Source organism: Takifugu flavidus, chromosome 1 (genome assembly GCF_003711565.1).
Source record: "Takifugu flavidus isolate HTHZ2018 chromosome 1, ASM371156v2, whole genome shotgun sequence".
NCBI classification, from domain to species: domain Eukaryota; kingdom Metazoa; phylum Chordata; class Actinopteri; order Tetraodontiformes; family Tetraodontidae; genus Takifugu; species Takifugu flavidus.
In genome coordinates this window covers 27,154,384-27,180,640 of record NC_079520.1, presented here as the reverse complement: position 1 = coordinate 27,180,640, position 26,257 = coordinate 27,154,384, and the positions used below count along the sequence as shown (strand labels likewise).

At 43.8% G+C, this 26,257-nt stretch overlaps 3 protein-coding genes and 1 non-coding gene across 7 annotated transcripts; all 4 read right to left on the bottom strand.

Moving 5' to 3' along the window:
- Positions 1 to 62: 62 nt before the first annotated feature.
- On the bottom strand, positions 63 to 2,867 carry vps25 (vacuolar protein sorting 25 homolog). Its single transcript, XM_057058275.1, has 6 exons — positions 2,741 to 2,867; positions 1,482 to 1,627; positions 1,335 to 1,388; positions 1,174 to 1,262; positions 933 to 1,008; positions 63 to 748 (listed from the first exon to the last, which is right to left on the bottom strand). The coding sequence occupies exons 1-6, from the start codon at positions 2,785 to 2,787 to the stop codon at positions 636 to 638; spliced, it is 525 nt and encodes a 174-aa protein (XP_056914255.1). The 5' UTR covers positions 2,788 to 2,867; the 3' UTR covers positions 63 to 635.
- Positions 2,868 to 3,186: 319 nt separating this feature from the next.
- LOC130528962 (rho GTPase-activating protein 15-like) lies at positions 3,187 to 18,600 on the bottom strand. Of its 4 annotated transcripts, XM_057038810.1 has the most exons (19): positions 18,452 to 18,600; positions 16,813 to 17,482; positions 9,495 to 9,959; positions 8,695 to 8,925; positions 8,373 to 8,453; positions 8,138 to 8,260; positions 7,368 to 7,454; positions 7,220 to 7,282; positions 6,647 to 6,714; positions 6,469 to 6,556; positions 6,080 to 6,181; positions 5,859 to 5,957; positions 5,546 to 5,657; positions 5,329 to 5,463; positions 5,124 to 5,222; positions 4,963 to 5,040; positions 4,709 to 4,840; positions 4,485 to 4,590; positions 3,187 to 4,308 (listed from the first exon to the last, which is right to left on the bottom strand). In XM_057038810.1, exons 2-19 carry the CDS (start codon positions 17,428 to 17,430, stop codon positions 4,131 to 4,133), a joined length of 2,865 nt encoding a protein of 954 aa, XP_056894790.1. In that variant the 5' UTR covers positions 17,431 to 17,482; positions 18,452 to 18,600; the 3' UTR covers positions 3,187 to 4,130. The 4 variants fall into 4 exon arrangements, with proteins under 4 accessions (XP_056894790.1, XP_056894799.1, XP_056894818.1 ...); XM_057038819.1 differs by lacking the exon at positions 7,220 to 7,282; XM_057038838.1 differs by lacking the exons at positions 16,813 to 17,482; positions 18,452 to 18,600 and adding an exon at positions 15,637 to 15,850.
- A 551-nt stretch (positions 18,601 to 19,151) lies between these two features.
- On the bottom strand, positions 19,152 to 19,266 carry LOC130513248 (U5 spliceosomal RNA). Its single transcript, XR_008946656.1, has one exon. It is a non-coding gene; the product is annotated as a U5 spliceosomal RNA (small nuclear RNA).
- Positions 19,267 to 20,145: 879 nt separating this feature from the next.
- Positions 20,146 to 25,558, bottom strand: mfsd13a (major facilitator superfamily domain containing 13A). The gene is made up of 9 exons (XM_057030857.1): positions 25,420 to 25,558; positions 24,289 to 24,548; positions 23,923 to 24,002; positions 23,180 to 23,629; positions 22,977 to 23,097; positions 22,592 to 22,688; positions 22,190 to 22,361; positions 21,453 to 21,646; positions 20,146 to 21,270 (listed from the first exon to the last, which is right to left on the bottom strand). The coding sequence occupies exons 2-9, from the start codon at positions 24,454 to 24,456 to the stop codon at positions 21,020 to 21,022; spliced, it is 1,533 nt and encodes a 510-aa protein (XP_056886837.1). The 5' UTR covers positions 24,457 to 24,548; positions 25,420 to 25,558; the 3' UTR covers positions 20,146 to 21,019.
- Positions 25,559 to 26,257: the final 699 nt, after the last annotated feature.

The window sequence follows — 26,257 nt, the reverse complement described above, 5'->3', positions numbered from 1 at the left end:
CCTGGTTCGTATCACAGATCAGAAGCCCAAAAGGTGACTTATCACAGTAACAGAGGCACAAGCAGATTTAACAAACGCATTATTTATTTTCTTTTTACCCCCATTATATGAAAAGGAAGCATGGATATACATCTTTAAAAGACAGAGAGGAAAAACAGGAGTGTCACAGTAGCTACTGCACGAGAACCGGAAGTCCATCAAGTCCGGTATTATTACACTCTGCTGGTCAGTTCCTCTCCTGCAAGCGCATACTGCTGAAATAAAGAAGTCCCCCACCTGGTGTTGTGTCCTGGGATCTCTTTGGATTGGACTACTGGGACGACAGGTAATAACAGCCAAGCACACTGTTCCAGAGCTAATTACACCGAGGATATTTGTTGAGATAAAACTAGACGTATATACAAAAAAAAGAAGAAAACTACAGCAGGCAGGGAGAGAGTTCCCCTGATGGTTACATGTTTAAATGGCAACAATTTCACCCTGAAAAAAGAGCGACAAGTTGTATCAGTTACTGCTGATAAATGACAATAGTTCCAACTATCAAAGGCTTTGAAATGGAACAAACCACCAGTTGCCTGACCAGCATCCTCTGAGCACTGAGGTGCCTCATATTTATCCTGCAACTCCAGCAGGTTTTAGAAGAATTTGACACCCTTTCCATCATCCATGGTGATGATTTCTGCTTTGCCTTCTGCCTGTAGTGCCTGCAATGAACGCAGCAGCATCCATTCTTCTAGACCGTGGAACTCTGGAAAAACAGGGGGTGGAAATAAAAACAAACCTATAAACTACAAAGCACCTCTTCACATAAAGCTCCATGCTGCTTTGCATTTATATCCACAGTCAGATTTTATTACTGGTGTGAGAAATAGGCATTAAAACACAGGTGCGTTACCTATGCCTCATGTAAATATGTAAAGAATGCAGCACACCTTCACCCTCCGTGTCATCCCCGTTGGACAACTCGTAAAGTGTAAAAACAGCGTTGACCATCCCATTTCTGGAAACCTAAAAAGAGGAGAACATCAATCCATCTCAGGGTACGACTAAAGATGGTGCTTTAGTTCATCGAACCCATGAAAGTTTAACTAAGGCAGAAATCATAAAAATTAAGTCCTAACGTAATGGATCCATGTTTGGTGACAAGAACCTCATGGAGGCTTCTCGACTCACCCACTGGTACATTAACTTGCCCCATTCCTCCGGTCGTCTCCACATGACTAAACACCGCGACTTGTTCTTATCCAGCCACTCCAGGTTCCCTGATGTCAAAAAACACGCACCTGAACGCCCGATGTCATCAGCAAACCGACATATAAAGGGAATAAATTTACCTTTTTTCCTCAATTCCTCAAATACAACTTGAATTGCTTCCATTGATAGTTTTCCTGAAGTTCAGTTAAGATCAATAGACAGAAGTGCAACGTGTGTCTTGCGGTCTGGCCGTATGTACAGTATGTACATAGGCCTTGTTAGGATACGTTCTATCTTCTTGTTGTTGAACACCGGGCTTTCCTGAGCCTCCAGCACATCCAGGGTGTAAAGTTTGTGATGCCGGCAGTAAGAAAGAGCCAGGGAACACCATGCTGCCAGCTGTTTCTGTCTCGTATCAACATTGGGCTGTAAACTGGAAAGAGATAAACATAGAATGCAATGAAGAGTTCACAAAATGGAGCGCCCGCTCACAATATTCTGATATTTTATCTTACATTCATCCATTTTATAGGTCTGCCAGCACCTACAATCAGTCCTAAAGATTTAAAAGATTTAAAGATTTAATTAATAGTTCTCATGGGTTACAAATGAGGTGTGCCTTTGGTGTTTAGTTTTATATGTGCGTCATTATTAATGACAAAATAAATAATGGATTGACTTTAGCAATATGAAAAACGGTGACACGTTTATAGCTCTGAACATTTCCATGATAACAGCAATAAACAACTGGGTTGAGATTAATATGTTGCATCTAATATCACAGTTAAAAAGTCGGTTTGGTTATGATTACATCATTCTAAAGCAGACTGTCTATATTTGATAGTTTTGTGTGTAATCCTTTTAAGTTAATGATGTTTGATTTTGGATAAATATGTAACCAACATCAGCGCTGCACGTCATTCGTGTCTAAATGTGGCACAAATGTCCCTTTGAACAGAGTCTATGACTTTTCTGTCAGGTACATGGTGGCCAATACACACACAGTAGACAAATCAAAGGTCACAACATTGCACGTTTCTAGGAATCGTTTATAAAAATTAATTACTAAGCATGGCGAGCAACAGGCAGTCTGAAAATCTGACACGCATTTAGTGGGTTAATAACACTGGAATTAACATTTGCAGCAGGACACCTCAAACAGTTACAGGCCATGTATCCAGATTAAGAGGAGGTGAATATTAAGTAGTATGTGGACACAAGTTCAACAGCTAAAGCTAACAATCAAACAGGTGAAGCCACATAATATTAAATCCATGCGAGACAACGTTGATTAACACCCGCCCATAGGTTTAATCTGTCGCAGAGTAAAAACGTTGGGAAAGTAGATGTTTAGAAAAACTTATGGTTAAGTGTGGATGTGCAAATTTACTTCCTTAGCAATCTGTAAGTTAGCTAGTTAGCCGCCGGAAACCAACAAGATAGCTCGTAAATGAACGCTTACTTTTCAGTAACATGGAAACAAGAGAGGTAATTGGTTTTTCAAGTTTTAATGCTGCTTGCATATACAAAAGGGACGATTACTTACGTAAAAAATGGTGGGAAATTATATTGCCAGGGCCACTCAAAACTCATTTCAGATGATGTAGCGTCCACAGCTGACCGGTTCCGGAAGCGTGTCCACCTCTCAAATGGCTCCGACAAGATACAAAAATAAAAAGATTTTACATCTGGTGAATGTGTTAATTCTTAAACTCATGTATTATACGGTATGATTTTTGGCTTTATATGTGGGCATTTCCTTGCAAGGATCCAGGCTCAATTCCGAATTTTGGCATAGCGTTTGTACGCCGGAGCGATACTTATCAGCATAGAAATTAACCATTAAAATGGGAAACCATGTAAATGTTCTTTAGCATAGACTATCATATGATACTGATACGAATCACTTTCAACTTAAATTAATTCAATTGAGTATTTTTAAGCATTTTTACACACATATCACATTATGTATCCAAATTAAATAAACAATACTTTTGGTTTGCAAAGTTATTTTATTACGAATAATCTGTGCTTTTTGACAATCGAAATAGCATCTATTTCTATGTACATGTCAAACCTTTTCTAGAATCCATTTTTATCGTTCAATGTCCTTTTCTTTGACAGACGTCAAACAATTCTAGATTATATTTCTAAGAAAACACTATACATCCTTTTCATTGAGAAAATTATGTTTTACCCTTTACTGGAAAATAATCTATAGATTGCACAAATACTCTATATCAAACTCTACTTCACAGCAAGATTCATAAGGCTTTTTATACATTACTATATTACAGTAAAAGTCATGAGTAAAACTGAAACCAAGAAATAAAAGCTCAGTATTAGAATAAAATGACAGTTATTGCCATAAGTGACATATTGCAATTTAAAAATGAAAACAATCAGAATCAGAATTAGATTTTCTAAAATAAAGACAGAAGCATTTACACTTAAAGACAGAATTAATGCATTGGTCCAAGGATTTTTCACGGTGATCTGAACAAACAATACAACCAGAATATGACTCATGAGGTTAAATCGGCTACGTGAGCAAGTCACCCAGGCTTTCTCCGACAAAGTGATGAGCTTAAGCTGCGACACAGGAGGTAACACCTGGTTCCACGTGTGTGGCGCCACTTCCTGTCACAAAACAATACTGCCAGGGATAACAACGTCCAGCTCCTTTGGAGTAAATCTGGGCACAGCAGTGGTTGAACGTGCTTCATATTTTCTACTTGAGGATCATTTTGTGAAATTTCTGTACATGGTTAGAACGTCGAAACACTCTGAGCAGAGAAAACTGGTAGAAACCTTTAGCCAATTTCATGACAGGAGGTTTGTTTTCAGTGTAGCACTCAACTTGCATGTAAACCCAAGAGAAACATCTAAACCTTGGAGCATGTTGACATTCATACAGGTCTGTGATTGTTGCCTCTTTAGCTGGAGTAGAAGAGGCGATCGTATTCATTCAAGATGAACTCTACAATCTGATTCTGGAAGACCATGTGCAAAGCGATGTTTTGCGACTCCATCTCAGGCCGGAGGAGAGTCGGACCAAATACAATTGCCACGTTCTGCACAGTCATTCGATTGTCATCCCCGTACTGAATGACCCTGTCGGAGGGGAAAAAGAAGCAATCATTCTGGTTTCATAGTGTCAAGACAATGTTTTCCATTCATGTTTTAGAAGGGAAATTATGGACATTCTGGATTTGAAGTGTTAGACTGGCATCCGTCCGTCTGCTGGGAATGTTACAGGATGATAAATGCTTTGATGGAAGTGATCTAACCTTCGTAAATGCCCGAAAAGAAGCTTCATGGTATCGTGATTTGCCGAAGGAAGGGAGTTGACCAGCTCGTAAATGCATGACAGCTTTTTGTTGTAATCAGGGATCCCTGGAAAAACATAACATGTGAATATAACATCAATTACCCAGAGATAATTGCATCAAACCAGATGATAGTATCCGTTTGTTGGATTAAAAATGGGACACTGGTTTTGAAATGTGCTTACTGATAGCTGCGACAAACTTATTGAAGTGGCTGAAGGGGAAAAGGGGCTCGGGAAGCTCTCGAAAAAACAACTTGAGCGCTCCAGTGATGACGTGAACATCCCCCCACTGACCATCCTCCAGGTCCAGTTCCTCTGTGGGCACACAGCACATGCACCTCTCATTACAGCACAGCAGGGGGCAGTGTTGTCCACAACGTAGACCTGCACCGACTTAGAAACGTCCTCTATATCCTAAAATCACATGCGGGTTTTACCGTGATCGGCCTTGTAACGGAGCTTCTGAATGACAGCGAGATTTCCGCTCACTCTGTAAAGTCCATCAATGTCCAAACCTTAAAATCAAAAGAAAAGGAATGTTTACAAAGTAATCCATGACCCACACCATAATTTTATTCATGTGTCAGGCAGAGAGTACCTCTTTTTTCCACTGCTTTGATGCATTTCTCCACAAAACGTGGGACCGTGGTCTTCTCTTGTGCACACAGTGTGGCCAAATGGCAGCCAAACACATTGTCTATGAGGAAAAAGTACATTATTATGAATAAGAATTTAGGTGTAGTAAGAGTGGGTGGGTACTTTTCAATCTAATGCACTATAAGTGCATGTGGAGCTGCAATCACCTCGAATGTATCCTTTCTCCTTGACGGACTGCAGCGTGGGGCGTTTCATGAGGAACTTCATCAGCTTGGTTCGAACCCTTTTTGGGTCCGTGTCCCCCGCAGAGCTGGACGAATGTGTGACACTCGGCCTATTGGCTGAAAAGTTTCAGACATTTATAGACACTCCGCCTGCCGTTCCAACTGGGTCGACACTGATGACGTCAACTGTTCAACCTACATCGACGCTTATCGGGGCCGCTTCCAAACCGGTCGTCCCGAGCCGCGTCGGTGCAGCCGATCTTCTCGTACAAGTCTCCGTCCTCCTCGTCAGAAGGGTGGTCCTGGTACTCCTGGAGGGCACCAATAAACACGCCAGTCATCATCATATCTATATTTTCTAATAAGGCTTCCATTTTAATTTTTTGCTATCATTATTTCATTTAAAGTTGGACAGATCTGACTGACTTCAGGGCAATGATGACAGGAATCTTGTCATCAGTTAGCGGTTAGCAAGTGTGAATGTTTTTCACTACAGCTGCTAAACTTCTCACCAGTTGTCGTATGGTATCGGTCAGGACTCGGTGCCAGTCAACAATGATGCTTTCTGTGTCGTACTGTATCAGGAATTCCAAGGCGTTCTTAGTTTTTAACTGGGGAGGAGATAAAGAGACGCGTTTCATCAAGCATTGGCAGTTTATGTTGATAAAAACTGAGTTTGGGTCCAGAAGAGGTGGCTCCCTTCGTGGATCTGGAGTTTAATCCGCCCACAAACCTCCAAAACATTCTTTTTGCTGGATTTGTCTTTTGTGGCCCAGCAAATAGTCGCTCCTTTCAGGTCCACTGTGACCTCTGGGACAATCTGATTGGTTTTGTTCTGCATGAAATAATAAAAAACTCAGTGTTTAGATTCCACAAAACAAAGAGAACTCTAACCTGACGGCTCACCTGCATGAATATATATAAATAACACACTTAAAATTCACCAAAAATGGAGTATTCCAATAAAATTATTTTAAATCTAACCTGCGGGCTCCTGAGATAATAGTAATGGATAAAAGGTGTGTGTAATTATCTACACTTACAAAACACGAGAACATTCATGTGGATGAGCGCTTTTATTATGTATTATTAACTGTTACTATTATGACTATTGCAGCATACCGATGCTCCGGTGGTGGTGGATTTGGGGTCTTTGTGGAATGTGAGCACCCCTCCGTGGAGAACCGTCCACGTCTGGGTCCAGTTTTTCCTGAAACGTTGGAGTGACCACAGAAGAAGATGACGCGTGACGCCGAACACACCCAGGAACACGTGAGACCTGCGTCAAGTCCGAGCTCACCTTACTTTCTTGCCGTTTTCAGACACCTTTGTTTTATTGAGGATTCCGGCTTTTTCCAGGTTCTGCACCTAAAAACGATGAAGATGTTTTAAATCGTGATTTATGTACGAATGTTGATGAGCTCAGCTGGACACACACACACACACACACAATGAGACGTTTGAACAGAATATGGAATCTTTGTCTGATTAACGTTAATAATTAATTAATCATAGTGAAAACACTAAAAACAGCTCATTGTCTCCAAATGACACCAATAAACGTGCGACTCCCTTCCTGTGAGCATAACTCTCTCTCCCTGAGTCACCGGTTAAATAGATCAGAGCAACGGGCTCTGATCATAATGTCACAATGATGAAACTGACCAACACTTCCACATTCTGTCCCATTACACTGTGGGAAATGGCGCTAGAATTATTTACAAGGTCCAGAGAGTGAAACATCAGACGCCGTCACATGACTGAGACAGAGAATTCCCCTGTTGCCGGGGTTATTTTAAAAACCTGGCCCGTCATAGATAGACGACGCTATCTATGAACTGAGCTCAGGTGAGCACTCGAACCAACAACCCACGTTATAGCGAAGCCACCTGGAGGTCAGGTAATAGGGCTTCCTCCAGCATCTGTACCCAAAAGCCTTTAGAGAGACAGAGTGGCGTTCAGAGGGGCACCGAGCTGAGTGGAGGGTCGTGATTCTGGTTCAGGATTGAGTGCAAACTCACATGATGCTGCGTCTCTGGAGAGTTTCCAGTGCTGGAGCTGTCGCTGCTGTAGTCTGACGTTTTCCTCCGGTGCGTCGGGAAGAACCTCTGCAGGAGGAGGACAGCAGATGCCAGAGAGGATCAGAACCAGGCAGAATTCCCCTCATCTGAGCACCACGTTCAGGCTGATTCATAACCTCCATAAATAGAGGAACAGTCACCAAAGTTACAGTTCTCATGGTGAGAACCTCCTCTGGCCTTTTGATTCTGATTCTGATTCTATATTGATAAAGTTTAGAAGTTAAAAGTGCAGAGAGAGGTGAAGACAGTTGTCCAGACTACAGTTAAATAAAACCCAACACGCAAAGGACCCAGAATTGAGAAGGCTGGGCGGACAACCTGAGTGGAAAACCTCACCTTCTCTTAGTCAAAAGTGTCCACATACTTGTGGCAGCGTGTTTATTTAAGCGGAGAATTACTGATAGCAAAAAAATAAAAATAGAAAAAGGACCATATTTTTAGAAACCGCCTGCCGAGTGTTTCTGCATCAAGAGTCTATCTTCCGCGTCCGTGTTGTGGAGCTCTGAACGCGCCAGACTGGATTTGCTTTGCTAAATAAGGGCTCAAAAACATGGGAGCGTCTGTCGTTAAACAGGGACCTGGCCCGACGGCTCCTGTCTGACTAAAGCATTCAGCTAAAGCCAGCAGACACACCCTGGATGTGTGACACCACGTGTGCACGCAGGCCTGTGCATGTGTGTGTGTGTGTGTGTGTGTGTGTGTGTGTGTACCCCGTCATCCTGGGGCGAGCCCAGCTGTGCAGGTCCCACGGTGTGTCTCCAGTTTTTGATGACCGACGTGTTTTCGCCTTCGACGCCGTTCTCGGCCCTGGACTGGCCTGGAGCTACGGGAGCCTGGAAGAGTCAAAATAATTCCATTAACCAGCACAGACCCATATTTTTTTCATGCAGAATGGTAAAACCATTTTTTTTTGTTCTTGTTTTGAAGATGCACAAACCTGTTTACCTCAGGTAGGTTCCAGAGAGACCTGCTTCCATCTCTTAGGTAATAGTAGGTGTGTCCTCTATCATCCACAGACTTGATCCACTGTTAAATAACAAACATGCAAGTAAAAAAATGACTCACAATAATTACCCCGCTAAGTGAATGCTGGATTATCTGCTATGTTATACAATATAACAAGCATTCCTGCTAACAAACGTTGAGCGTGTGTGCAGGTTCTCAATGCTGCTACGAGATGCTGCCAAGTTTCTTCTTAACTCAAGTCTCTGACCTGAGGATTTTCACTGTTTAACCCCCCCCCCTTTCACTCGGTCCTCCGTGCTACCTGCTCTGGAGAGTGCTCGCTGGTGAACACCCACGCCCCGGTAGGATCCACGCTGAGGCTCCAGCCTGCAGGGGTGCTGCGGTCCAGGCTGGCCCGGGGGATGATGGGCCGACCCACGTGACGCAGCATGTACTCTTTGGGCAGCATGGGGGGGCCTGTGGCGAGGAGCTCCTCTGGCTCTTCTGCGTCTTGGTCCTCATCCTGAGGATAGTCCTCCTCAGGTAAAGGGGGCTGAGGGCGCACACAAATAAAACACCTAAAGGTGGTGGAATGACTAATGGAACACTTTATAACCCTTTAGCTTAGCATAACCACAAGCTAAAGCTTATTTTAACTAAATTCTTTCACTCTGAAACCTTTTTCAATTGCTGGACTTCTCTTAAGATCTAAAGATGTTTTGCTTTTGAGCTAAAGGCTTTGAGAAGCTCCACAGACGTATCTTTGAAGTAAAACAAAACGGTAATTTGTGGTGCTACCAGCGACTTCCTGCCTCATCCGAGACGCTTCCTCCAAGCATTGCGTCATTGCAGGCCATGTGCCAAACTTAGACTGTTTCATACACGCTTTGTGCATTTCTACCTTTTTAAACGTACAGCGTGAATGAAACCGTATGTTCTTCTAAAGTTGGACACTTTATCCTCTGTTGGGGATATTCTGCGCTGGTGCTGTGGGACGTTTCCGAGTGAAAATGAGTCTGGTTTGCTCTGTGGTTTCCATTAAACTAGACTGTATTTACAGCTTTCCCCTGGGTGAAGCTAAAAGCGGAGCCAGCCTAAGTGGAGCAGCCGGGTCGTCCTTACCGGCCCGTCCTCGTGAAACCTGTGCACGCTCATGGGCTCCATCAGCGGAGGGTACGGGCTCAGCTGCTCCGGAGGCTCCCAGGTCGTCTCCCCAGACATCGGGTTGTAGAAGTAGGGGCGACCGCTCGTCTCATCCACCAGCTGCTCCCAGTCTGAGCTCCACACAGGAGTAGGAGAGGCGGGGGATGGAGAGAAGGCAGGAGAAAGAGGAGGCGAAGGGGGCAGAGGATTCCCTGCTGTGAGGTGTTCAGAGTAAGTGGGGGATTCTAAGCAAGGCTTGTCCCAGGTGGTCTGCCCCGTGCTGGGGTGGTAATAATACTCCTGTCCACTTTCCTGGTCAACGTGCACCTCCCATCCAGTCAGATCCAGGTAGGAAGGAGAGCAGGAAGACGTAGACTCGGAAACGCTTTGGCGAAGCTGCTCTACGTTCACGTAAACAGCCGACGGGGACGTTTCATCCTCCACCTGCGATGAAACCAAAAAAGAAACTGCTTAGAAGAAGCTGGAGCATAAACAGACTGCTCCCAGTTGTACAACCAATAAAAAAAAACATTCTTATTGCGCTCATAAACGCTGCTGCATCATCGCTTTTACAGTCGAGCGAAGCAAAAATACTTTGACCAGCTTGCAAACAGCTAGCCGCTAAAGCAAGAACAAGAAGAGCGAAACAGAAGGGACAGAAGTGCCGTAGTTAGATGTTCCTGCTGCAGCTGCAGTGGTGACAGCAACAACCCAGAATCCACCGAGTCATTTAAGATGGCGCAGGGCCTGGAACAGAGGCGTGCACACTTTATCCTGTCAGATAGTTTAGAGTTGACCAGAAATCTCTGGTCCCCCCCACCTAAAAAATAAAATCCAGTTTTTGGAAAAGCGGAACTGTTTTCAGTCCACAATTTCAGCGGTGGTGGTGATGGTGGGGTGGTGGTGGTCTGTTTCATAGTAAACACAAGCTCAACACAGACGGTGTGCAACACTTCTTTATGTCCACAATACATCACAAGCTTTAACTAATAAACAGTGGGAGTTACCAAGTTACAACCCACAAAGTTCCACCATAAAATGCTCCAACACGCATGAGCGATTATATTTGAAACCGGGCCGATCGCTCGTGGACACATGACTTCACCCCCCGTCACCCCTCTAGGCGGTGCGTTCAGGGTCCTCTATTGAACGATATCAGTGTGCCGACTTCCGCTGCCTCCACTTTGGTGGAGATATAACCCCGAGACAAATCGATGCGGACAGCTAGACGAGCGACCCAGAAGCCAGGGCAGGAAATGAAAGAATTGCTTCATTGATCTCTGACAGTGTGACACAGGAACGCCCCGACCCTGAAGGCAGCGGCAGCAGAGGGCTATCGAGAGTAAACAGTGCAAATGTGGCGTTTCGCCTGTAAATATTGCTCTTTGATTGATGCTTTTTTTGGTCATTTTGCAACTTCCTGCTGCTTTTTACATCAGCTGATTACTTCACTTACAGAGAAAAACGCCACCTAACACCCCACCTTGGTTTTTTAACCAGCTTATCTGTGAGTTGGCCTCAGCCCTGGTCACTCTAAACATGTCAGTGAAGTTGCCTCCATTCTGAGGAATCTGAAACAACACTGTGATGCGTTCGTGCGTCATGCAGCTGTTCTCCATCCATTACCTGCGCACTTCAAAAATCAGTGTTTGAGCACCAAGTTAGTGGTTTTGATCAGCACGACGTGCTGAGTCTGTTTGTATTGTTTACAAAAGCAGAACATTTGAGAAGAAAGGAAGCATTCTATTTCCTTCTGAAATGTTTCCTATGTTTTGACTCAGAACGGCGTGAAAACAGAAGAGAACCGTGTTTGCTGCCGACAGACGACCATGTGACTCAAGGCCAAAAGCATCGATCTAACCCTCTTCACAAGACCGTTGTTTAATTGACATCTGTCAGTGGCACTTTCTCAGTACAGGAAAACATGCGGGGACAAAAAACAAAACAGGAAGTACAAGAAAAGGTGGAAGCGTCCTGACAATACCCGCTGAAAAATCATAAAGAAAGCAAGTCTGATGGTGGCTTACCTGCGGACCCACCGGCAGACTCAAGCCCCGCTGGGCCCGGTGACCCGACCAAGCCCTCGAGTACATGTCCACCATGTTCATATCATGGTTACTTGATGATTGACGGGAGCCGTGATCCGACCGCGAGCGCACAAATGTGTCGCACAAACTTGTGATGCCACAGAGACGAGACGCCCTCGGCCGCCTCTCAGCTACGACTGCTGCAGCCCAGACAGAAAGCAGAACTGTGGGCTGTGTTACAGAAGCAGCAGGAAGGGACTGTGTGTGTGTGTGTGTGTGTGTGTGTGTGTGTGTGTGCGTGTGTGTGTGTGTGAATTAATCCACGCAGGATGGAGTGTAGAGGGTAACCGTCTGCCAAAACAGAGTCAAAGGCAAAAGACAAAGCGCACTGCAATCTACTTCCTGCTTCTGTGCACCACCAGTAGAAAGGAAACGTTAGCTTAGCTCGGACTTATTTTAGGATCGCTCTCGAAAGAAGAACAACGGCAGAATACCAAAGATATGATCAAAAGTCCGGATGTGCAGCACCTGTATCAGACCCTGACCTCCCAGAATGCCTTGACAGCTGCTTTGGGCTCTAAAGAGATCGCAGTAAAGGAAAATTAGAAATAGGAAGTTCTCGGAACCAAATATTCCGTTAGTGTGCCAGAACGTCCTTCTACATGTGGCAACATCTGGAAGACAGCTGGCACTTTTATGGCTACTTTCTGTTGAGTGTTCTGGGGCAAAGGTTAATCTCAAATAGACTTTACTGTGTGTCTGTCGTGCTAATTGGTACATGTTTCGTGATTTTGTTAGCTAATATTTGTAATTGGTTGGGAAATACGAACCCAACGCATTAGCGATCCTCTGTGATGACTTTGCTTTAATATGACTTTATGGTGGTCAGAGACCTTTATGGCATAGATTTATAGATTGTGATCATGCGTTAGCATGTTTGTTGACCTCTTGGACTCGTGTCCAAGGTCGAGGTTTTGCTCAGAAAAGAAATGTACTAAAAAACAGGACAATAGCACGGGAAGTCATCAAGGCGTCCTCTGGTGGCCAATCGGAATGTCAGAAAAGGCTAAAGAAATCTAACAAAGTCTAGATTACACTGCAAAAATAAGAAATTATCCTGCATTATTGCAACATTTGACGAAAAACCAATCATTTATTTCATTTTGTCGCTGGTGGAAATGCTTTTTTTTTCCAAAAACGACCTGTGTAATACGGAGACGTGGGAGTCAGAACGTACGGAGGTCAGTGGGCCTTGAGTGTCCCCCTGGTTGCATAAGCTGTGCTCCTTTTACACTTGGAAGACGCTGCCAAATATATCATGTACATATTCACACAATGAGGAACTACAACATCCTCCATAGAAACGGCGTTTCCTGAAATACTCAGACCATTTGGTTTTATTGCCCAAATATTTGACAGTCCCTCAGATGTACCAAGAATAAGGGTTAGGGTTCCTTCATGGCTTTACAGATGCTTTGACCCTGGCGTCTTCTTCCAGCACAACCTAACCTAAACGCCGACCTTAGGCGAGATCGAGGCTGAAAGGCTCCCAGCAGGAAAACTCGCTGCCCTCTGCGAAGCCATGAAGCAGCAATATGCGTGATTACTTAACCACATTAGCGCTGATCCAGTCAAACAACGGAGAACCAAATTGAGCCCCAAATCACGCCACAAAGAAGACAGTTGGGCCATTGAATCCGCTAAGCTCCGCCCCCGTCTCTTACATCACATTCCTCCTGGCCCAAATACAGACAATTCCATCGTCCTTATCGGCGCATTAAAGGCAGAATTCCAACACATTTTGTGTGGGAGGGACATTATTAATTGCTCTTAGAGTCCTCGGATTCCAGAGCGTGTGTGGGTATCACCAGCACCAGCACAGAACCTGAGAGTCCATCTTTAAAGATTCCAGCTGACTGCGATACTCAGCGCTCAGGTAGTCGTCAGACTCTGAGACATTCTGCAAATGGGAGCGACACCGATACCATGTGACTCACGCAGCCGGGAACAAAAGCCCAGCTGAAGCTTCTTCCACAATGGCTTTACAGGACTCTCAGCACAACCAGGCGTCTCAAGTCGCCTGGAGAAGAAAGTCAAAGTGAAAGTCTGGAAAAATGCAGGCGTTCTGCTTTCCAAGCCCGTGCTCCACGTGCTAGGTGAACAAACTACTTTACAGCCCGGAACCCTGTAATTTATAGGCGCTCTAAAACATTCTCTTGAGATGTGCTGTAAAAATAAAGGCCTTCTGCTGTAACTTCTCATCTGGCTGAACAAATATCCCATTTATCTCACACACGAAGCTGCTCGAGCCGTTTTCAAGTGTATTCCCAAATCCAAACAAAGATGGTGCCTGAACGGGAGGTTTATTTAGCCAAATTCATGCTCTCAGAGGGGTGGTTTATAGGGAATACTGCTGTTCCCTGGGCCTCCCCAGGTCTCATTCACCTTCCACTGCTTCATATATGACGTCTGTCTCATCCGTGTGAAAGAATCGGGAGCAGTACGAAAGCACTCGATCCATAAATATTACCAGTTTGCCCTAGTAGAGATATTTAAAAATCCAATGTTTGATACTGTAAATGATTGATTCCTCCTCATAAAACAGACAAATACTGAAGTTTCCGTTGGAGTCGGTTCCCAGGCTTCTTCGGAAATACGGCAGAACAACATTCTTGTGGCCCTGGAGGCGGAGCCACATCTGCATTTATAAAATATTTCACTTCTACATGAATAAACAGGCAGCTAATAATATACTCAGGTGCTTGTCCACCTGGCTGCTCCTAAACTACATCTAACTGGCTGAGATTAAATCACAGTAGCACATTCAGGCCCCTCTCTAACCATCCATAAAGAGATGAGGCTCCTCCCCAGGGCAGCAACTCCCCACCTCATCTCTAAAGGTGCACGTGTGCCGTCACAGGGTTCAGCTCAAATATGTGTGTGAGGCGTTCAGCACGGGCAAAAATAAGACGTCTCCTTAAATACACAACAATTAAAAAAAGATTTCAGATGGTTGGAATTTTAGTGGCAGCAAAATGCAAAGTTCCTTTAACCACAAACTGCTGATGGCTGCGTTTATCAGTGTGGAGTAAGATTTAAAGAGCACGTGTGTGTGTGTGTGTGTGTGTGTGAGGCACTGATGATGTACAGCGAGCCCTGATAACATTCTCACACTACCTGTCGGAGCAGTTCTTGTCTTGTTTTGGCATTAGATTTGTCGTAGAGCAGCTGGAATTACCTGCAGGCGAGCTGCTCTCCAGCAAGCTCACCTGCCAAACATCAAAATGCTCGTTTTGCTCAAGATGGAGAGCAGCACCAGTCCCCTGGACACCCGCTGACAGCAGCCTCCATCAGCCGTACCGGCGGTGCAGCCATCAAACAGAGAAAACCCACTCGTCTTTATAACTACCTGCAACACGACCACAAAAAACCCTCCATAAACTAATAAAGGTTCCGAGCATTTCTGCTTTCATTATCCAACATAAATATCACATAAAGGGCGCCAGGGTTCCTCCTGCAGCAGCTCTTGCAGCAATTGAAGATTTTAGACTTATTGTTCATTAGAAGTTTGATTTCTTCGGCAGAATTCTGCAGAAAAAATGACATTCACACCCTATTAAAAGAAGAACGCAGGAAATAAGGGCACAGGCCAGCGTGTTGTGCACAACACCCGCAGAAGCCTCCAGTTGAGGCGACCTACATTTGAGCCAATTGCTTGGCCCATTATGCGCGCGCACGTACGTGCAGAGAGGGAGAAAGTTGGGCCAGACTCCCCCTCACATCACCATGGAGATAGCTCCTCTATTGTGGGGTGAGAATAGAGGTTTTTGAGGGGTCCTGGCACGTCTCCGGCCTCGCTCCAACAGCCGGACCCCCCCCCCCCCCCCCCCTCCACAGCAAATCTCAGGCTATGAGCAGCGTTTATCTCACAATTGCTTGTTAAAGCGCTTCAGACCCCCCAGGAAAGAACCAAACGCGCCGGTTATGATGCGCACGGAGAGACTGGTTCTACTGGAGAGGCTGCAGCCATTACACGACTTTCTCCTCCACGGGCGGGCTGGAACTCTGCAACAGGTGTACGAAAGCGGACTTACCTGACAGCCACATTAAAGTGTCCTTAAATCTAACAGGTTACATCTCGGGTGGCACACGCGCGCATCTGAGCGCAAAAGCGTCGCGCGTTCTCCCAGTGGTGCTTTTAATCAGAATTCCCAGGATCTCCACCAAAGCCGGGAAAGCAGGTAGCAGCTGGAGGTTTGGGAGTGGCTGGCAGCTTTCGGACTTAACTCCTTCCTGCTCTCCGAAGACACCACCCAGCCGACGCGACCTGTTTGTTACCTGTTTTGCATCCGAGTGCGCGCCGAGCGGAGCCGATTCCTCAGACCTTCGATGTCGGGTCGAATCCCCGCACCGGAAAAGTTGAACTCTCTGCCGAAATAGTTCGGCTTCTACCAAATTTAGTCCGGATCCAACGCTGTAGGCGTACACACCCGTGAAAAGCTCCCGCCCGAGGGTGAATCAGCTGGTTTTACTGGGCTATTTCTCGAGAGAAAACACCTCTCTTCATCCACCGAGATGGTTCGGATGGACCGCTCATTCATATGCTGATGAGCTGGCACAGATAGCGTGAACTCAACTAGCGTGGTGTTCCAAGTTAGGAGGCTCCTCGATGTGAAGGGGATCTTCAGTTTATTCTCTCTCTGTCAACTCTAATTCAATCAAGTTTATTCCTGATCAATGGCGCAAAGTCCACACTGAGTTATTTAGTCAGTGCCGTGAGGAATTCTGCTTAATAGCTGTAATTGGTGGACTGTATGTCAGTTTGAATACGTGCGTTTAAACACTGAGGGAGAACACTGAGAGAAAACCAGTTTCCAAATTTAAAAATACAAAAAAAGTTTCAGTTTTGTGCAGGAAGGGTTAATGAACTATAACATGGCCCGCCACTAGGGGGCGATCAGGAAACATATTTTAAATCAACACATTCTTATTCGCTCTAATATTTTTTTTTATTATTTATATGATATGATATATTATTTAGCTGACGCCAATAAAAGTAAAGGGTTTCAAATTACGAAACAAGTAGCTTTAGTTGTGAAAGCAAAAAAGCCTTGACTGGGTTTAAAAGGCGACGCGGTTACGTGGACGTTTCTGACAATAATGGCGCCGCAGCGACATCTGCCGGTTAATGTAATTACTACTTTTTTAAATCACAGAATGACAACGTAAAAGGCATCAATGGAAATGTTATTGCAGGCTGAAAACCTTACCTGAGCAGTCGATGCTTCTGCAGAGAACGTTCCATCTGCTGCTTGTCTCCCTGGTTCTCCTTTAAACTCAGGCTCGGTCGGCTCAAACTGTTCACCACAATCTGGGAGGTTTTCCTCTGGCGCGGGGTCCAATGGAGGTAAATTCGGGGGTTCAGGGAAATCCTCGTCATCGTCGTGTTTTGAGTTATGATCCTGCAGTGAATCTTCCGACTGTTTTCTATATCGTGGCACAGGTTTCATATAAAGTTCTGAGATGTCAGGATGCTGAGAGTTAAGCAAGGACCCGGAGCGGTATTCCTTATCCATAATTTGTTCTGGTTTCTCTGTCTCTGGGACATCCCCCCAGAATACAAAATCCTCCCCCAAAGCACCCTGAGAGGACGGCTGAGTCGCCACTGCTGTCATTTTGTCGCCCCTCTCAGGTGACGCAGATCTGCTGGGCATCTCCTTCACATACTGGGCTGGGACATAAAAGGGCCTGCTGCGCTGGTCCCTGCGGACGCGCCACCAGTGCTCGTTGGTCTTGCAGACCAGGATGTAACTCTCATTGGGCTTGATGGACACGAGGCGACCATCCTTGGCTGTGTAGTGGAAGTCATACTCCACCAACACGAGCATCGTTGTTGAGGCCCTTCCTGTCAGTATGGATACAAGGTCCACATCTCAGTACCTGAAAATAAAGGAAATATGACTTCTGGTGGTTTCTAACATGTAGTTGTTGGAAATGTCACCACTTACATCTTTTTGCTGTGTGTGTGTGTGTGTGTGTGTGTGTGTGTGTGTGTGTGTGTGTGTGTGTGTGTGTGTGTGGATGTGTTTCTATCTTTTCTTCTTTAATATTACTTTTATGTGTCCTGGTCATGCTGTGATTTTTGTGCTCATGTTTATTTTGTTGCAATAATAATTCTTGTTTTGTGTCGCTGTTTTCTTTAATGAAATATTTGTCATCTCTTTCCATCTCTGGGGGTATTTTGGGGAATCATTTGGTGCTTTTTCTTTCCTCTCTCCCATTTCACCGCCTGTTATTTAGGGGTCAGAGTGTCTATTTCTAAATCCATCCAGTGTTTGACATATTCAAGCTTTCTGCTTGCGTTTAGTAAAGACTTTGATGCTGATGCATTAGCTTAAACGTCTGCCTTGGGTAAAAGCTTCTGTGTTAAGGATGAGACAGGAAATAGTTTCCATTTGCAGCAGACCCACTTCAACCTGAGCGTGCACAGGCAAGAGCAGCAGCCTCAAAACCGGCTCTCCACAAAACAGGAAGCCTGCATAAAACCCAACACATCACATCGATCGAGCTCACACTGGCTTATCAGGCGCTGTTTCCCAGAAAACACTCACAACCTGGTGTCTTATAGCACCACAAATAGATGCAGATGTTCATTGTTTGATATGAAAAAGGTATGTCCCTGCAGACATTTAAATCTAAAGCTGTAGGTAAAAGTTGTACAAATTACAATTTTAACGCATTATGCACTGAAAATAATTAATCAACATCAGTTTCTTGTTAAACAGAGCACGTTTTAGTAGATGACGTTGACTGGTTTCATCCTGCGCACAGTAGCGCAAATCAGTGCATTAAAACAATAAAGACCACAATGACATCATACAGATCTGGGTGAAGACTTCATCTACTTGCCTGATGAGTTTTCCAGAGACTTTAATTGAATCTGTCTTCCCTGGAAGAGGGTTGAGTCCCGTTGGCTGCAGAGCCCAAACTGCTGCTGACTGTTGGACATCTGCTCGATTCAGGCTCTTGTTTCCTGTTCTGTGAGCAACGGGGTTTTCGTTTAAGTACGGTGCCCAGGCCCCCGCCCCCCTCGCAAAAGACAAGACACACAAAAGAGGAAGTCTGAATTTAACCATACTTCCCAGTCTGGTCTTGTTGCGTGTGCATGATGTTTGCGAATCAGAAGTCTGGAAATAAACCATGATGATAACATTCCCAGTCTTGTGTCTCTTACTGGCATATTGCGTCTGCCCCCGTTGATTTGCATTGCTTTGTGCCCCACTCGGCCCTCTGATGGAATTCAGGTGTTTAACACCGATTTCCCTATATAGGCAGCCACTATAGTTCTGCTATATAGTAGTAGTGGATATTATATATTACAGGAATCAATTTTTTGTCAGTGCGAAATCGGAAAAAAGTTGAGGTAATTGCATTGAAATGGTTGTTTGCCAGATGTAAATAAAAAACTACTTTCACGTTTGTCAATAATCGCAATAGTGCGTTAACAACTTTTAGTTGGCATCATAGAGCGTTACTCCTACACGTTATCCCACAGAGGATTCTGGGTAATGTAGTTGGAATTACGTTTTTTTTTTTCAACAGTATTGGAAGCCCCGCACGAGGCAGGGCAGCAAAAAATTAATAAAAACTCATGTTGTTCCTCCCCACGGAAATCTTTAGTAAAAGGCGAAAGATTTATACGATCTGAAGAGAAACATGAGTGTACTACCTTAGCTACGTTGTCCAGACAGGTGTAACTCTCAGTCAAAGAATATACGATGATGGTTGTCACACGCAGTCAGTGCGTTATTGATCACATGTAACATAAATTAACATAATCATCATTTGCAATTATATTTAACACAAGATTTAAGTATTTTACTCATAAATGTGCGCTTTAAAATTGCTTTGAAGGGTGTACGCAAGGCATGATGGGTAATGCTACATGATTTCTGCCTCATATAGCTTTTGAAGGAACGACCCTGCGTTTAAAATAACACAAACATAAGATAATTTCGATTTAGGATTATTTTACAATCAAAATGTATTTGGGCGTTTAAAAGGCGATATAAAATGTTTTAGAAATGTACGCATGCGCTCTGTGGACGCGAGACTCAGACTATGGTCTTCCGCCCACGGACCGGAAATTCTTCCGGACTTTCCCAGCGTTGCATGACAGAACTGTCCAGTAAACGTTAACGTTTAAAATTGCTGATAGATGCACCGTGTATGCAATTTATTTTCCTTGCCAAGAATCATTCATTCGTACTCCGATCCAAATTAATGATTTCCTTTATAATTGACACGAAGCCGCTGTGGGATTCAAGACATTCGGACAGATTAAACATCTGTCCTGACCATGAGCAGGTCAAAAGCGTTTATGCGCAAAATTATAATTTTATTGTTTTGCACAAAGTGCATGCATTTTTAAACATGATTTAGTCGTGATTTGCCAAGGAGCAGACAGTTCGATGGGGTGGAGGTCAACACACTCCGCAAAGTGAATCCAGACCAGCATGACTTCCATTCACCTCCACCTCCAACTTTGATGGTTAAAGTTATAAAATATTGATTTACATTCACAAAGATGTCACACTACAGACTTCAGAACATCATGGATGCGGTTTATTTCTGGAAATGCTTTACACTGTAATATTTAAAACATAAATTACATAACTGATCAATCTACCAGCACAATTCTAATAAGCAAAAAAAGAGCGCCACAATCCAAATTTTAAAGATACAAAAGACAAATGGCAGTTTTTGTGCAAATACATCGAATGTATCAGTTCTCAGCTTTTTAATGGCATCTGTGTAAATGTACAGTAAAACTCAACTCTGAAGTGCAGCTTCCACGCACTATCAGCAGCACTCTGAATTTAAGTTTTGAAGTTTTTTTTAATTCTAACATCAAATTGTGGCACTCATAATTTTAATCCACCCTTTAAAACCAGATCATGTTTTTAAAATACTGTTAATGATGGTGGCCTGTCTTTAAGACACACCGTTTTGGTCCACCTACAACCAAATATACAGATTAATTCTTCTTCCATTTTTGGTCAACTGTTAAAATATAAATATAGATTAATATTTTAATAGAAAAATAAGGCAGATTCTTGTCTTAAAATCAGCTGTGTTATTTCCTATTTCCTATTCCTTTGTCCACAAAAGCCACAATTTTCGATGATTTCATGGAAGTCCATTTCGACCAATATGAATAACAAATAATAAATAACAAGTCCTTACAATGAGAAACTTTCATTACCATCTCTAAAGTTGTATCTCAGCATTTTGGCTTAGCATCTCATAATAAAGAGAAATGTCTCAATAATGTGAGGTAGTAACTAAGCAGTACGTATCTAATTCTGCTGAATTCAAAGTGTTTACAACGGCAGAAGTGGACTTCTACACAAACGAATGGTGAAGAGGACAATTTGAAAAGTGTCTGTGTGCAGCTTCAGACCATTTCCTTTAAGTTCATATGGCCTTGACATCAATGAGATGGCCCTGCTGGGAACCCTGCCTCAGGGTCTTGATCCCCTGCAGCTTGCGACCGTGAAGCGTGAAGCGGGACCAGGCGGCCAGCTGGAGAAGGGCACAGGTGATAGGCACAAACACCAACATGTAGAAGCAGCCCAGACGCAGAGGTGGAGTCCCTAAACCACTGGCGGTGTCAGGCACCGACACCAGGGAGTCCTTGACAGGCTGCCTCTCAAAAATATCGTAACCTAGGGAGACAAGAGGTAGCTCCTTTAGACACGACTAAACACAATAGCAATCTCATGTATACGACTAAATCTGTTACTTAAGACAAACTGTGATTGGAACATGACAACTGTTTAGCACAAAAACATTGAGAGTACTCTGTTACACTGATGCCAATATCCGTTCTGAGCATTTCTATTTCTACCTGTGTAAACACAGAGCAGCCAGGTGCCAATGAGAGGAGCAAATGTCTGGCCTGGTTTGGTCAACAAGGCAACCATCCCAAACAGAAGTGCCGACGCGGCCTGCCGCCGCCGATTGATGACAAAATCCTCATCTACGAGGTCAGAAATAACCAGTTTCAGCAGCTTGCACGTCCCCTCTGTGAACACCCGGTTACTGGAAGAAAGAGAAGGAGTTACATTCCCCAGTGAGCGCTGCGTGAGGACAAACACCTGACAAAAATCTGGACAATCATGCTTCAAAAACATCTTTTTAAGTCAAGTGGGTTTGACTTAAAAAGATGCACTAGTGTGTCCAAACCACACTGTCATGTTGACACCTCAAACACTGCACCAGGGCTTGGCTGCTGATTGCATTGTAGCGTGCAATAAAGCTTTACAACGATAAAGCTCAAACCTCCACGACCATGCGAACTCAGGTTTTTCTATGCCGTACAAGGATGCTCCGTTTGGGCTCTGCTACTACAGCAGTGATGGTGATGATGAGGCTAAAACAAACCGAAGCAAAGCTTGTACTTTCCAAAAAAGTGAGGTTTGTTGGGTTAACCATGAAAACATGTCCTTGCTGCATGCTTCAATGTGTTTGTATATTCAGCGCTGAAAATAATAAAACCTTGGAGAAAAAGGACAAACATAAAAGGTCAAGCTGTCAAACATCAGACCCCACAAAGCAAGCGCTGATGTGTGTGCATTGCCGTACCTAGCAATGAAGATGCACAGCAGATAAATGTGGTCAGCCCCTGCCAGCAGCATAGCCACACTAAGTCCCAGTTTGAGAATAAATAACCAGCGGATAACCTGGTAAACTCCATAGCGTTGGCACAGCGTCAGGAAATATAAGTTATTTAGGTGAGGAGCAATAAAAGAGATGCCTGCAGGAGAGCACAACAAAAAAAAGAAATTAAATGATTAAAAATCTGAAAAGTAGCATAGAATATTATAGGCTGCCTTGTTTATGTGATCTAATTTATCTTTGACATTTATTGTTATATGACTTGTACACTTCAAAATGAAAGTTTAGATGATTTTTTTTTTAAAAGACAAAAATATCACAACTATGAGTGCAGTTTGAATTTATATTGTAGTGGTTGGTGTCTTTTACCGAGTAGGACGGAACCTGTCGAGGCAGAAATGTTGTCCGACAAGAGATGTTCCAGGAAAAGAGGAAAGAAGTTGCTGTTAAAATGGCAGTGAAAAACCTGTTGGGGGAGCAGAGAACAGCGACGAACAGCTGTATTATAGGAGGGAACAAAACTAAGGAGGTCAGAAATGAAAGCACCAGTTACTCCAACATACAAGAAACAGTGTTTGTCTACTGATAAAGGCAGAATGTGAAAGAAAGAATCAACACATGTGAGCTTAAAACAAGGTTAGAATACTCTAAAAACCACGCAGCTTATGTGATCAAGCACTACTGTGGTGCCAAACTCATCTGGGACCTGTTACATCTACTTGTAGCACACCCAACAGGATATAGTCTATTTTACCTGGACAAGATTCATCGATGCAAACCACATAAAGTTCCTGTGTCTGGAGAGCTGCCTGAGGTACTGTGCTATTGTGACTGGTTTGTCTGAATGGGCAGGTGAACCAAGATCGACAGTCAATCTGGGGGAGGACAAAAGAAAGGGAGCAGTGAGATAAATGGGGAGAGGACAAACGCCACCGTCCAAGCGTCCAGTTCTCTTACTCCTTAAGGGTCTGTGCTTCAGCCCGTCTCACAAGGACTTCCTTTTGGAAATGGTGCTGTAGCACATGAGACACAAATAAAAATCCCACGACGGAAAAAGCCGCCAAAGCGATGCAGAAAAGTCGGAAGGAGTAAAAGTCCTCCTTATTCCAGAAAGAGTAGGAGAGAAACACGGAAGCTGAGCCCAGAGCGCTGAACACGGAACAGTGGAAGTTGAGGCGCGTTCGATCGGAGGCCGACACAGCGAGGTCGGCCAACAGCGCGCTGTGGTGGAGGTCCACCAGAGTGAGGAACCCATCGTACAGACACAGGCACAACAGGAACTGAAGCCCCGGTCTGGCCCAGGACACCCAGAATGCCAGGAAGGACAGGGCAAAAAGAGGGCCACTTGTTGAGAGCGCTTTGAGGCGCCGCAGCACGACCTCTGAATTTGTGATCGGAGAGCCTGACCTGAAAAACAAAGTGGCAAAATGGGTCATTCTATTTCTTAGTAATTATGAAGATAAACTGTACAATTACAGGACTTCTTGAAATATCTGCTGTCCTCAACCTGGCGTAAATAAATGTCTAATATTGGACAAAAAAAATGTAATATCTAGTAGATTAGATATTTTAATCATTATCGCTGCATTTATTGACCAGGGTTCTTCTGTTTTGCATTTGTTGTTATATTAAATTACATTGAACCTTCATTCGCCAGTGTTGTTTCAGAGAGGAGAGAGAAAATAGCTGACGGAACTTACTGAGGAGAACTGAGAAAGGAGCGATCACTCAGCCAACCAAAGAGAGGGTCGTTGAAACTGTTCCAGATGAGGAACACCGTCTACCAGGCAGAAAGAAACAAAACTATCCTTTAAGTTGCAAGTTGAAAACTTTAGTAGCTTGTTAACATAGTTAAGACATTTAACTAGACCTGTAAGAGGTTTCTATTAAAAAATAATCATTTGGTATGGACTTGGAGGGACCTCAGTAATAAAACCACTTAACATGAAACACCAAACTGGACAAACACCACCTGTGACTCCTGGTTATATTAGTTAGTGATTTCACACTTGTCAACAGGTAAAAATGTAGACTGCATTTTAAACAACTTATCCAAACCCACATACCTCGCCCACCCAGAACGACACTTTATCGATCTTGTAGACGGACACAAATGTCTCCACGTAGTAGAGGAGGAAAACATTGTGGAGGATGGAAGTAAAGAGAGCCAGAGAGCCATAGAGCACTGCAGTGGAGAAGGTGTGTTGCCAAAAGCCTAAAACACTCCTGCCCATTCTTCCTCAGTCACTCTGCTCCGTCTTTGTTCTGTGCCAATGTGGAATCATCTCAGGGCCTGGCGCAGCCAACGTTACCACCTCATGGTCACCTACGAGAAACAGGTAAATAAAGATATTAAGGCCTGACAGAAATGTTCATGGCGTTTTGGGTTTAAGGCTTTCTTTATAACAAGTGGTGAAATGTGCCAAAAGGTGGTTGGTTGGTTTTACAGTGGAATCATAAACTAGTTTGCTCTTTACGGACCCTTTCTAATTTGCTGTCCTTGGGATTTCCAGCCTTTTGTAAAACAGTTCCGGAACATAAGTATCTGATGGGTTTAACAGCAGCCGCTGTTTCACTTCCCTTGTTCACAGACGCCATTCAATGTAGCAACCGTGAAACAATAGATCGAATTAGAAAACAACACCTGATTCTCACAGGTTCACACCTGTTGTGAATCTAAATCTATAATCAGTTGGAAAGAGACGTACTTTTGCTTTATTAAAACCGTATCTTAGGATGGTGGGATGGTGTAAAAAGAGCAAAACTATGTCGAATTAATGTGATCTCAGGGGACTTCAGGCAGGAAATCTGCGACATAATCATCAACGGCCCCATTTTACACCGTTTCTCACTCACGTAAACAACAAATAAGCATCGTTTGGACTGAAAAGTGAACGAGAAGACGCTTCAGATTCCTCATTTGAATGAAATCACTGCTGTGCTGCTACGAACCGAGATGATCCCAAGTGTTCGGTGACGACCAACTCGATCATCGTTTAAGACGTTTTCATTTTCGTGCAGCAGCAAAAAATAATTTTAAGGTCGATCTATAATTCAACAGGTAATCGTTCTTCATTACCGTTTGCGGTTAGCATTAGCTAGCATTAGCACGCTACTAATGGTAATTCCAGACATGCGATTACAACTAGATCAAAACACGGTCACGGTGGCGTTATTAAATGTTCGGTGGTACATACCGCCAATAGCGCTGTCAGTTGTTAGTATTAACCATAAATGTCTCCAAAAAACCAGGCTAAAGTGAAGCTTACTACGTTGCGTCTCCTCTTCCGGAAGACGGCTAATACGTCACGGCCACGCGAGCGCGTCTCACATCCGCAACAGCAGGATGTCACGGTATGACGTCATGTTAGCGTTCGTTAGCAACATTAGCGGTTGAACCTGTAGCCTCTCGTTATCGACAACCCAGTAGTTTAACCGAGGAAGCTGTAGATTCAAGTAAAGTTGGAAACTAACTAATTTAATACATGTGTTTAAAAAAAATTTTTAAAAAATATTTAGAAATGTCTTGTAAGAGTCTCTGTGATAAGAGCAATCAAACAGCCCAGTACAAATGTGATGGGAAAATACATTTCCCAATTACTGTGTTAAATCATTGCTTTAGATGTCAGAATAATACTTACTGAGATTGTCAGAGTTTGTCCTAATCACTGCCCAGTTTTTGGAGGTACAGTAGATATTCTGACTTCAAATCAGAATCACTCTGTTTAAGACCTCTAAAAACGTACTGATGCCTAATTACGGTAGATGACTCTATCATATTTAACCGTCTTCAATACCAGGAAGCAACAGGTGTGTGTTGGCAGCCACCTATCATAAATTTGCAGTGTATTTTGAATATTTTAAAAATCCTGTTGATGGATATTTAATTATAAGTGGGGTTTTTAGGATTTTTTGTTGTTTTGTGGGTACATTTTGATGGACTTTTTTCCCTGTACACTAGTGACTGCACTTCCAGCCCCCCTCCATCAAGCTGAGGTCACTGATGACATCAGGGTGCGTCATGGACACCAATGA